We start from the raw sequence: 13,299 nt of genomic DNA on the forward strand, positions 1-13,299 counted from the left end.
AACTGAACAGAACAATGCAGGCTGACTTGGCTCCCCATATTTTCTGTATAAATAAATCAGAATAAAGTAAGAGGTAACTCACTTTGAAATAATTAAAACATATAGCTGCAGCTTATCACTTTGAAAAATAACAAAAATCACCAGCTTGTATTTTTTATTCTGACTCCAGTTCATTTTAGTGTGATGAAGTCATTTTTTCTCCTCATCAGTCACGTTTTGTGCTTGAACACTACATTAAGCTTAAGATTGAACAAATACATACCTTTGGAAAATAACAGCTGTTAAAGTTCAGAGTTCTCACCTACCTTTTGTGATCTGTGCCTCTGAACATCACTGCAGCTTCTCCACAGCAGGTTTTTTATTTTTAACCTGTGTATGTGTAATTTTTCCTCAGTTCATTTATATATTCTCATTTTTTTAAGGATACTTGACCGTTTATTTCATCTCATGATCTCATAAATTCAGTATACGACGCACACATGGTGTGAACAGGACGGTGCCATCAGAATAACACCGGTAGAGAAAGAGCAGAGAAAAGTAAAGGCAGTTCCATGTGTTTTTTTTTTTTTTTTTTTTTTTTTTTTTTACATGCTCACTGTGGTTAAAATGCTCTCTCTCTGCTCTGCGCTCGCTGTCTCACGTGCACTGATGGTTCTCAGCAGCATGTAACGTCTCGTGCCTCCGTTCGCAGTCTGCAGCGAGTTGACTCCGCGAGCACGCACACACAGAGACAGACACACACACACACACACACCTCCTCCGGTAAACTGCGCATTTGAAACGGCTTTGAACAAGACGGCCACTCTTTTAATCGGCCGTCTTATCCAAATTTGAATGTCCAAATGACGGTAGGACGGCTCGCTGCGTAAAATTATGAATTGAGAGAAAAACAAAGAAATAAAATAAACGACTCGTCGACTACTAAATTAGTTGTCTACGGTTTCATTAGTCGACGTTGTCGTGACTAGTCAACTAGTTGTGGCAGCCCTATTGTAAAGTTGGTGATATTTGCGGACTTCTCTGCCAAACGTTCCTCTATGTGATCCATGAAAGAAATGTAATCAGCGTGCGCACTGCAAAAACTTCTAAATATGACTGGAGGGGAAGGAGTGAGACTGGAAAAGTGACCAATCACAGCCTTTTCAGTCTCGGAGAGGGTTCACAGTGATGTGGTGGTCTTTGGTTCATCACATCCACAGCACCCAGTCTGAGCAGGCACGGAACAGAGGAGACGCCCGAGCGTATCCCTCTCAAACACGGAGGTCCGTCTGGTTCTCTGATGAGGCTGCTTTGGAGAACAGCCTGAGAATTTTGCAGGAGGCAAATGCTTTGCAAAAATCAGTGAAGACCACAGAGAAGCCCCGCTGACATTCACGCCTGCGTTCAGTGGGTACGCGCAGAGCCAGAATGTGGCTGATGTTGGATAACCAGACTGGTCATTGAGCAGCAAGTAACTGTGACTCCGCCCTCTTGAGATTGACCTTTGTAAAATTTTTGCGTGGCACAAAGACCGGAGTAGCTGTAGTTGTTGCCATCCAGGTGATCAGTTTTCTTTCCTCACAGAATCTTTTAAATTGTAGGCAAAAATACAGACTTTATTTAATGGTGAAAAGCTGTTAAATCACCCAAAATGTATTTCTGGTATCTTTTAATTCTTGTTGTTTTGCTTGGTTTATCTCAGCACTGTTCACAGGTTGTCCTTGCAGAATTTAAACTTTTAGGCAAACCATTATACCATTTTACTTGTGAAATGGAAAAATTCACCCCAAATAGGGTATATTCCTATAAATTGCATGGCTGCTGATTAAGAAAAAAAACCTCCCCCCAAATAAGACCCCATTCAAGAACATGTACATGTTGTTAAGAACTTTAACTACCAGGAGAAATGTTTCCAGCGGTGTGTAAATTACTGACAGTTTACACTCTGCTGGAAACATTTCTCCTGGTACTTCAGGATTCATTCAAAAGTGTATTTACACAATTATAAACACTAATATTTACAGCACTTTCTTATTTTCAGTGTGTCCTCATGTTCTTCAGCTACACAGTTTGGGGAAACAGATCAGAGAATAAAACCAGATGCTCTCAGATTTCCTCATGCTCCGGTTGCTGAGTTTGTCACAGAGTGGTGGAGTTGTGGTAAATCAGTGTTGCGTCCAATACTTCAAAAATCAGTATGTTGTGTTTCTTGTAGGTGAAGGAAACATGAAGTTGCATTGCTGTGTTGCTGCCTACGTATCGGACTACTCGTTTCTGACCACGGCGCTGCTGCCATATCCTGAGTACAGAGCCCAGTTTGTGGCCTCATTGGACCACGCCATGTGGTTCCACAGCACGTTCCGCTCCGACGACTGGATGTTGTACGAGTGTGAGAGTCCGTGGGCAGGTCGGTTAGTCACACTCCACTTCCTGTGTTTACATTTTAAAAATGTGTCTGCATATGCAGGACTTTTTTCACATTTTGTTATGTTACAGCCTTATTCCAAAAAGGAGTCGATAAATTTTTTTCCCCTCAAAATTCTACACACAATACCCTGATTTCGTGTTTTTTTTTTATTATTATTATTATTGCAGATTTATTAAAAGTAAAAATACAAAGAAATCACTTGTACATAAGTATTCACAGCCTTTTCCATGAAGCTCAAAATTGAGCTCAGGTGCCTCCTGTTTCCACTGATCCTCCTTGAGATGTTTCTACAGTTTAATTGGAGTCCACCTGGGTAAATTCAGTTGATTGGACATGATTTGGAAAGACACACACCTGTCTACATATAAGGTCTCACAGTTGACAGTCAGAGCACAAACCAAGCATGAAGTCAAAGGAATTGATGTAGACCTCTGAGACAGGATTGTCTCGAGGCGCAAATCTGGGGAAGGATACAGAAACATTTCTGCTGCTTTGAAGGTCCCAATGAGCACAGTGGCCTCCATCATCTGTAAATGGAAGAAGTTCAGATCCACCAGGACTCCTCCCAGAGCTGGCCACCCCTCTAAACTGAGCGATCGGAGGAGAAGGACCTTAGTCGGGGAGGTGACCAAGAACCTGATGGTCAGTCTGTCAGAGCTCCAGCATTCCTCTGTGAATGAGAGGAGAACCTTCCAGAAGGACCACCATCTCTACAGCAATCCACCAATCAGGCCTGTATGGTAGAGTGGCCAGAGAGAAGCCACTCCTGAGTAAAAGGCACATGGCAGCCCACCTGGAGTTTGACACCTGAAGGACTATCAGACCAGGAGAAACAAAATTCTCTGGTCTGATGAGACAAAGATTGAACTCTTTGGTGTCATGTTTGGAGGAAACCAGGCACCAGTGAAGCATGGTGGAGGCAGCATCATGCTGTGGGGATGTTTTTCAGGAGCAGGAACTGGGAGACTAGTCAGGATTGAGGTAAAGATGAATGCAGCAATGTATAGAGACATCCTGGATGAAAACCTGCTCCAGAGCGCTCTTGACCTCAGACTGGGACAATGGTTCATCTTTCAGCAGGGCAATGGCCCTAAGCACACAGCCAAGATATCAAAGGAGTGGCTTCAGGACAACTCTGTGAATGTCCTTGAGTGACCCAGCCAGAGCCCAGACCTGAATCCAACTGAACATCTCTGGAGAGATCTGAAAATGGCTGTGCTGCAAAGAGGAATGGACCAAACTGCCTAAAGATCAGTGCACCAAGCTTGTGACATCGTACTGTAACTCCAACACGGCACAATGCTGTTACTGCTAAACTCACTTGCTGGAATGTTCTTCAGAATAAAAGCAAATATTTTCTCATTTTGAAATGGATGCCTGCAACATGTTTCAAAAAAGCTGGGACAGCACAACAAAAGACTGGGAAAGTTAATGAATGCTCAAAGAACACCTGTTTGGAACATTCCACAGGTGAACAGGTTAATTGGAAACAGGTGAGTGTCATGATTGGGTATAAAAGGAGCATCCCCAAAAGACTTAGCCATTCACAAGCAAAGGTGGGGTGAGGCTCACCACTTTGTGAACAGCTGTGTGAAAAAATAGTCCAACAGTTTAAGAACAATGTTCCTCAACATTCAGTTGCAAGGAATTTAGGGATTCCATCATCTACAGTCCATAATATAATCAGAAGTTTCAAAGAATCTGGAGAACTTTCTACATGTAAGCGGCAAGGACGAAAACCAACATCGAATGCCCGTGACCTTCAGTCCCTCAGGCGGCACTGCATTAAAACCTGACATCATTGTGTAAAGGATCTTACCGCATGGGCTCAGGAACACTTCAGAAAACCATTGTCAGTTAACACAGTTCGTCACTACATCTACAAGTGCAAGTTAAAACTCTGCCATGCAAAGTGAAAGCCATACATCAACAACATCCAGAAACACCGCCGCCTTCTCTGGGCCCGAGCTCATTTGAAATGGACAGGCACAAAGTGGAAACGTGTGCTGTGGTCTGATGAGTCCACATTTCAAATTATTTTTGGAAATCATGGACATCGTGTCCTCCAGACAAATGAGGACAAAGACCATCCAGATTGTTACCAGCACAAATTTCAAAAGTCAGCATCTGTGATGGTATGGGTGCGTGGCTTAGGAAGTAAAAGAGTGCGGGTACTAGACTGGCCTGCCTGCAGTCCGGACCTGTCGCCCATTGAAAATATGTGGCGCATTATGAATCGCAAAATACAACATCAGAGACCCCGGACTGTTGAACAACTGAAGTTGTACATCAAGCAAGAATGGGAAAGAATTCCACCTACAAAGCTCCAACAATTAGTGTCCTCAGTTCCCAAACGCTTATTGAGTGTTGTTAGAAGGAAAGGTGATGTAACACAGTGGTAAACATACCACTGTCCCAGCTTTTTTGAAATGTTACAGGCATCCATTTCAAAATGAGCAAATATTTACACAAAAACAATAAAGTTTATCAGTTTGAACATTAAATATCTTGTCTTTGTGGTGTATTCAATTGAATATAGGTTGAAGAGGATTTGAAAATCGTTGTATTCTGTTTTTATTTACATTTTACACAACGTCCCAACTTCAGTGGAATTGGGGTTGTAAACTAGAAGAGATATCAGAGTGCACACCTGCAGTGCGGCACAAGAATAATGATAAACCAGAAGAGAAATCAGTAATAGTCTATTAACTCCTGGAAATAATGTATTCTGACTTTTTCCAATGTATCAACTCCTTTTACGTGTCCAGGCAGTCTGCTCTCCCCGCTGCTGTCCGTAACTGACAGACATTCCTGCGTATTAGATACGCAACATATGCAACTGGAAGCAGCTCTGGTGTGAAAAGCCCCTTTCACATTGGCGTATTCGTAGAGCTGCTCATTGTAGTGTATCGTCTACGCTGAGTTAAGCGAAGAAGAAGAAAATCAGTGTGACAGACCTGCACTGCTGCGGTGGGAGGAGGCGGAGTTCACCGTGGGAGGAGGACGCTGCGTCTCCACATCAGTCTGTAACGGGGCTGTCTCCCTGAGCTGAACTCGGTTGTGGATGGTTTCTGTCTGTTCCACATGGACAGTGGGGAGGGGATGTGGGTGTGGGGCAGGCAGCTGGTAAAGAGGGTTTATGACCATTTTGTGACATATAATCCTGAGCTGTTGGAGGAACTCGGTAGAGAAGAATGTCATCAAAAAAAAAAACAGCCAAAAACTAACCAAAGTTACAAAGTTCTCTTTTAAAAAACATTTTGAGATTTTTCGGGAAGAATTGACAATAATTAAGTTTGACATTATGAAGTCAGTGTGGAGTTGGTCTGTGTTAAAGCTTTGAGTGACAGGGTGTTAACTGAACGTGTGTGGGTGTGTGTGCAGGTGGCAGTCGCGGTCTGGTTCACGGACGTCTGTGGAGAAGAGATGGAGTTCTGGCAGCATCATGTTCTCAGGAAGGCGTCATCAGGGTGGAAGGCGTCAAGGAGCTCAGCAAACTGTAGTTACATTTTCTCACAAAGAAAAGCAGCTTGGAATCTGATGTCATAAAGCTGTTACCCTGCTGGTTTTTCACAAAATTGACAATATTTACTTTGGGTTGAAGTCTAGTTATAAAATAACTTTATCTCTGCAGTATTTTCCAAAGTTACAGCAGATTTTATTGCTTGTAAAGTATTTATTGTGGGGGCAAAAGTAGCCAGTTTGTTGTGAGATTTTACAGACAACATGGAGATGGAACCTGAACCACTGCACGTGCAAGGTTCAGAGTTCACACTGCATTCAGGAGAAACTGTGTGTGTCATCATAATGAACATCAGCACTGATAACTGACGCCGTATCACCAGTTACACAGCTGCATGATGAAGCGGTACAGAGGAGGATTTTCTTAATAGTCCTGAAAGTTGAGCTACAATTTGCCAGAAGGTACATCTGAGATGCAGATCTAGATTTGATCCGTTTTGGTGAAAGAAGATCCGTCTCAGCTCTACTCCACTATGAAGCCAAGAGGAGTGATGCAAAAAAAAATTTCCACATAAGCCACATAACTTCTTCTGGGTTGTCTGGGTGTCTTGGTGGCTTTCCTCACTCTTCTACTTCTTGCACTCAGTTTTTGAGAACTGTCTACTCCACGCACATGTACCATAAAGTGTCATACTGTTTGTATATCTTTGTAATTAATGTAAATAAAGTCCAAAACATATTCAGTGGCAGCTTCACCATCAGAGAGCCTCATCCACAATGACCACAAAAAACTCCAAGCTGTCGCTGATGTTAAAGGGGGCAACACAGGGTATCAAGAACAGGGGGATGTAAACCTTTGATCAGGGTCATTTTGGTTGATTCTGTTGTCATGATTTAAAAACAGTAAACAGTTATTTGACAATAAATGTCTTCACCCAACCACTAACCATGACTGGAGAGCCCTTTGACTCTCAAATCACATGCTGGGAAACTGAGATTTTTGAGAGTTCTGTAATTTTCAACATAGTTACACTTCAACTGAGAGACAAAATGAGAAACAAAATCCAGTAAATCACATTGTAGGATTTTTAAAGAATTTATTTGTAAATTATGGTGGAAAATAAGTATTTGGTCACCCACAAACAAGCAAGATTTCTGTACCTTCTTCTTTAAGAAGCTTTTCTGTCCTTCACCTGTTACCTGTATTAATGGCATCTGTTGGAACTTATCTGTATAAAAGACACCTGTCCACAGCCTCAAACAGTCAGACACCAAACTCAACCATGAACAAGACCAACGAGCTGTCAAAGGACACCAGGAAGAACATTGTAAATGTGCACCAGGCTGGGAAGAGTGAATCTACAATAGTCAAGCAGGTTGGTGTGAATAAATCAACTGTGGGAGCAATTGTAAGAAAATGGAAGACATACAAAACCATTGACAATCTCCCTTGATCTGGGGCTCCACGCAAGATCTCACCCCGTGGGGTCAAAATGATCATGAGAACGGTGAACAAAAATCCCAGAACTACACGGAGGGACCTGATGAATGACCTGCAGAGAGCTGGGAGCAAAGTAACAAAGGCTACACACTACACAGAGAGGGACTCAAATCCTGCAGTGCCAGGCGTGTACCCCTGCTTAAGACGGTACGTGTCCAGGCCCGTCTGAAGTTTGCCAGAGAGCATATGGATGATCCAGAAGAGGATTGGGAGAATATCATGTGGTCAGATGAAACCAAAATAGAACTTTTTGGTAAAAACTCGACTCGTCATGTTTGGAGGAAGAAGAATGCTGAGTTGCATTCCAAGAACGCCACTGTGAAACATGGGGGTAGAAACATCATGCTTTGGGGCTGTTTTTCTGCAAAGGGGACGACTGATCTGTGTTAAGGGAAGAATGAACGGGGCCATGTATTGTGAGATTTTAAGACAAGACCTTCCATCAGTGAGAGCATTGAAGATGCAATGTGGCTGGTTCTTCCAGCATGACAATGATCCCAAACACACCGCTCCGGCAATGGAGTGGCTCCGTAAAAAGCATTTCAAGGTTCTGGAGTGGCCAAGCCAGTCTCCAGACCTCAACCCCATAGAGAATTTGTTGAGGGAGTTGAAAGTCCGTGCTGCCCAGCGACAGCCCCAAAACATCACTGCTCTAGAGGAGATCTGCATGGAGGAATGGACCAAAATACCAGCTACAGTGTGTGCAAACCTGGTGAAGACTTACAGGAAGCGTTTAACCTCTGTCATTGCCAAGATTATATTACAAAGTATTGAGTTGAACTTTTGTTATTGACCAAATACTTATTTTCTACCATAATTTATAAATAAATTCTTTAAAAATCCTACAATTTGATTTCCTGGATTTTTTTTTTTTCTTCTCATTTTGTCTCGCATATTTGAAGTGTACCTATGATGAAAATTACAGACCTCTGTCATCTTTCAAAGTAGGAGAACTTACACAATCAGGGACTGACTAAATACTTTTTGGCCCCACTGTGTGTGTGTGTGTGTGTGTGTGTGTGTGTGTGTGTGTGTGTGTGTGTGTGTGTGTGTGTGTGTGTGTGTGTGTGTGTGTGTGTGTGTGTGTGTGTGTGTGTGTGTGTGAGGAAAATAAGTATTTGAACAGCCTGCAGTTTTGCAAGTTCTCCCACTTAGAAATCATGGAGGGGTCTGAAATTTTCATCTTAGGTGCATGTCCACTGTGAGAGACATAATCTAAAAAAAATCTGGAAATCACAATGTATGATTTTTTTTTTAATCATTTATTTGTATGTTACTGCTGCAAATAAGTATTTGATCACCTACCAACCAGCAAGAATTCTGTCTCACACAGACCTGTTAATTTTTCTTTAAGAAGCCCTCTTATTCTGCACTCTTTACCTGTATTAATTGCACCTGTTTGAACTTGTTACCTATATAAAAGACACCTGTTCACACAGTTAATCACACTCCAACCTGTCCACCATAGCCAAGACCAAAGAGCTGTCTAAGGACACCAGGGACAAAACTGTAGACCTGCACAAGGCTGGGATGGACTACAGGACAACAGGCAAACAGCTTGGTAGAAGACAACAACTGTTATGATTATTTATTAGAAAGTGGAAGAAACACAAGATGACTGTCAATCTCCCTCGGTCTGGGATTCTATGCAAGATCTCACTTTGTGGGGTAAGGATGATTCTGAGAAAGCTCAGAACTACACAGGAGGACCTGGTCAATGATCTGAAGAGAGCTGGGACCACAGTCACAAAGATTACATTCGTAAAAAATGATGCTGTCATGGTTTAAAATCCTGCAGGGCAGCAAGGTCCCCCTGCTCAAGCCAGCACATGTCCAGACCCGTTTGAAGTTCACCAGTGACCATCTGGATGATCCAGAAGAGGCATGGGAGAAGGTCATGTGGTCAGATGAGACCAAAATAGAGCTTTTTGGAATCAACTCCACTTACCATGTTTAGAGGATGAGACCAACCCCAACTGTGAAGCATGGGGGTGGAAACATCATACTCTGGAGGTGCTCTTCTGCAAAGGGGACAGGACAACTGCACCATATTGAAGGGAGGATGGATGGGGTCATGGCAAACAACCTCCTTCCCTCAGTAAGAGCATTGAAGATGGGTCATGGCTGGGTCTTCCAGCATGACAATGACCCCAAACACACAGCCAGGGCAACTAAGGAGGGGCTCCGTAAGAAGCATTTCAAGGTCCTGGAGTGGCCTGGCCAGTCTCCAGACCTGAATTCAATAGAAAATCTTTGGAGGGAGCTGAAACTCCAAACCTGAAAGATGTAGAGAAGATCTGTATGGAGGAGTGGACCAAAATCCCTGCTGCAGTGTGTGAAAACCTGGTGAAAAACTACAGGAAATGTTTGACCTCTGTAATTGCAAACAAAGGCTATTGTACCAAATGTTAATGATTTTCACAGGTGTTGAAATACTTATTTGCAGCAGTAACATACAAATAAATTATTTTAAAAAATCATACATTGTGATTTCCGGATTTTTTTTTTATTTTTTAGATTGTCTCTCACAGTGGACATGCACCTAAGATGAACATTTCAGACCCCTCCATGATTTCTAAGTGGGAAAACTTGCAAAATTGCAGGGTGTTCAAATACTTATTTTCCCCTCTCTCTCTCTCTCTCTCTCTCTCTCTCTCTCTCTCTCTCTCTCTCTCTCCATATATATATATATATAATATAAAACTCCCACCAAAGTTGAGTCTTGATTACGTTGTTTGGGTATGTGGTCTGTGTTTCTGGTCATGGTCCAGCACATATGTGCCTGAGTGTTGAGGATCGCAGTGACTTGAGAAGGCCAAGGACACCCCCACTTTTCACCTGGTTGCAGCAGAGAGATGGTTGCTTTAGAGATGTGGGGATGGATCAGTTGTCTGCTGGGTGGTTGTCAACCATGAACTGGTGGTCCCATGGTGTTGTGGATGTGGTGAAGCGTGGCACCAGGACATGCTCCCAGTCTTGACATGTTGTTTGTCGTTCAGCCGCTCCCATGTTCTTACAGCACATCCAGTACAGAACCACATTGGGATTTGGCACAAGTTTTACACTGGATGTCATTTGATGCAACTTCTGTCTCTGTCGCACTTCCTAAAGTGACAGCAGCATTTCCACTGCCATCGCATCATCTGCTGGCTTTGGCTGAATGTATTTCGTAGTGGGATGTTGTGGTATCTTTGTGGTTCACATTGCTGATTCACAACAAGAAGATCACAGGTTCGCTTCCCAACTGGTTCTTTCTGCTAGAGTTTGCATGTTCACCCCGTGTTCGCATAGGTTTGCTCCGGGTGCTCCGACTTCCTCCTGCTTCCAAAATCATGCTGCTTAGGTGAATTGGTGACTTTAAGTTGATTGTGTGGCAGACATTCAACATCTAATGGATATAATTCACCATACCGACTGTTTGATGTTGGGTATGTGGTAACGCCCAGATGTGCGAAGTTTACAGTTTCGCTGCCGTGTTTAGTGGAACAACAACCTTCTTTATCACTGCGGCGATGCATCAAATCCTCAGCTAAGACTGACCTCGAAGCTAGACTGCCTGATGTCTTAGCTTCACATTTGGCAAATACCCAATCAGTAGATAGTCTTGTGGATAGTTTAAACTCAGTGCTCAAAACTACACTTCTTCCACGTTTTTTTTTTTTTTTTTCCCCCATTTTAAAGCATTGGAGATCATTGTAGATGAACAGCCTATAATTATTTGCACCTGCGTATAAGTTTTCCCCTCTCCAGTCAACTTTTTAATCAAACTACGCTGTTCTTCTGAACAATGTCTTGAAGGTCCCATTTTCCTCAGGCTTTCAAAGAGAAAAGCATGTTCAACAGGTGCTGGCTTCATCCTTAAATAGGGGACACCTGATTCACACCTGTTTGTTCAACAAAATTGACAAACTCACTGACTGAATGCCACACTACTATTATTGTGAACACCCCCTTTTCTACTTTTTTTTTTTTAACTCATAGCCCAATTTCATAGCCTTAAGAGTGTGCATATCATGAATGCTTGGTCTTGTTGGATTTGTGAGAATCTACTGAATCTACTGGTACCTTGTTTCCTATGCAACAATAAGAAATACAGTAGTGTTCAGAATAATAGTAGTGCTATGTGACTAAAATGATTCATCCAGGTTTTGAGTATATTTCTTATTGTTACATGGGAAACAAGGTACCAGTAGATTGGAGAGGGGAAAACTTATACGCAGGTGCAAAAAATTATAGGCTGTTCATCTACAATGATCTCCAATGCTTTAAAATGGACCAAAAAAAACAGAGACACATAGAAGAAAATGGAAAACAACCATCATAATGGATAGAAGAATAACCAGAATGGCAAAGGCTCACCCATTGATCAGCTCCAGGATGATCAAAGACAGTCTGGAGTTACCTGTAAGTGCTGCGACAGTTAGAAGATGCCTGTGTGAAGCTAATTTATTTCCAAGAATCCCCCGCAAAGTCCCTCTGTTAAATAAAAGATATGCAGAAGAGGTTACAATTTGCCAAAGAACACATCAACTGGCCTAAAGAGAAATGGAGGAATATTTTGTGGACTGAGAGTAAAATTGTTCTTTTTGAGTCCAAGGGCCACAGACAATTTTTGAGACGACCCCCAAACTCTGAATTCACATAGCACTACTATTATTCTGAACACTACTGTATCACAGCATGCCTTAACCCAGCCACTACACCCTGCTATTGAGGTGGGCATCATCACTGAGGTATTACCTAGATTTACAGAATTTGATAGTATCTCACTAGGCATGCTGACGAAACTCGTAACGTCAACAAAAAGCACAACCTGTTTATTTGATCCTATACCAACAAAACTGTTTAAGGACCTGTGGCCCACTCTTAGGCCGACTGTGCTAGAAATTATCAATCTTTCTTTAACTTCTGGATCTGTTCCAAAATGTTTCAAATCTGCAGTGATTAAACCATTACTTAAGAAACCTAATCTTGACCCTAGTGTATTGAAAAACTATCGGCCGATATCAAATCTATAATTTTGCTCTAAAATTCTGGAAAAAGTGGTGTCATGGCAGCTTGTGGACTATCTTACTGAGAATAATCTCTTTGAGCCACTGCAGTCTGCTTTTAGAAAATATCATTCCACAGAGACGGCTCTCACTGAAGTGGTGAATGATCTTCTGCTTACAGTGGATTCTGACACCACTATGGTTCTGTTGTTAGATCTCAGTGCTGCATTTGATACAGTGGATCATCATATTCTACTTGATAGGCTGGAAAATCATTTGGGGATTACTGGGAGTGCCCTTGCATGGCTGACGTCATACTTGACCAGTCGTTCTCACTGCGTTTTGTACAGTAACACTACCTCTAACCTTAGTGACATGAAATCTGGGGTTCCACAGGGGTCTGTCTTAGGGCCCCTGCTTTTCTCCCTTTATATAGCACCCCTTGGGCACATATTGCTGCGTTTTGGGATTACCTTTCACTGCTATGCTGGTGATACTCAGTTATACATGCCAATAACTGCTGGTAATCTCGTTCACATAAAATCCTTAGAAGATTGCCTTGCAGCAGTGAGAAGTTGGGCGTCTAGAAACTTCCTACTTTTAAACTCTGATAAGACTGAATTGATGGTTCTTGGTCCAGTAACCTTGGGGTAATTTTTGATCCTACATTGTCCTTTGGCCTCCACATTAGAAATATTATGAGGACTGTTTTCTTCCACCTGCGAAATATAGCGAAGATTCGCCTCATCCTGTCTATGGCTGATGCTGAGACCCTGATCCATGTGTTTATCTTTTCTAGATTGGACTACTGCAATGTTCTATTTTCTGGTTTACCCCAGTCCAGCATCAGGGCTCTCCAATTGGTTGAAAATGTTGCAGCCAGGCTTTTGACATGAAGCAGAAAGTTGGACAACATTACACCCATTTTGGTTCCCTGT

The 13,299-nt window shown here is 42.4% G+C and overlaps 1 protein-coding gene across 1 annotated transcript in view; it reads left to right on the forward strand.

Annotated features, from left to right (window-relative positions):
* Window positions 1–6,488, forward strand: part of acot8 (acyl-CoA thioesterase 8) — an 86,610-nt gene extending 80,122 nt beyond the window's left edge. Inside the window, exons 5-6 of the mRNA XM_034167632.1 lie at window positions 2,195–2,386; window positions 5,792–6,488. Of these exons, the coding sequence (XP_034023523.1) occupies window positions 2,195–2,386; window positions 5,792–5,910 (311 nt within the window). The 3' untranslated portion in view covers window positions 5,911–6,488. The remainder of the gene's footprint in view (window positions 1–2,194; window positions 2,387–5,791) is intronic.
* Window positions 6,489–13,299: the final 6,811 nt, after the last annotated feature.

This window comes from Thalassophryne amazonica, chromosome 3 (genome assembly GCF_902500255.1).
Source record: "Thalassophryne amazonica chromosome 3, fThaAma1.1, whole genome shotgun sequence".
Classification (NCBI taxonomy): Eukaryota; Metazoa; Chordata; class Actinopteri; order Batrachoidiformes; family Batrachoididae; genus Thalassophryne; species Thalassophryne amazonica.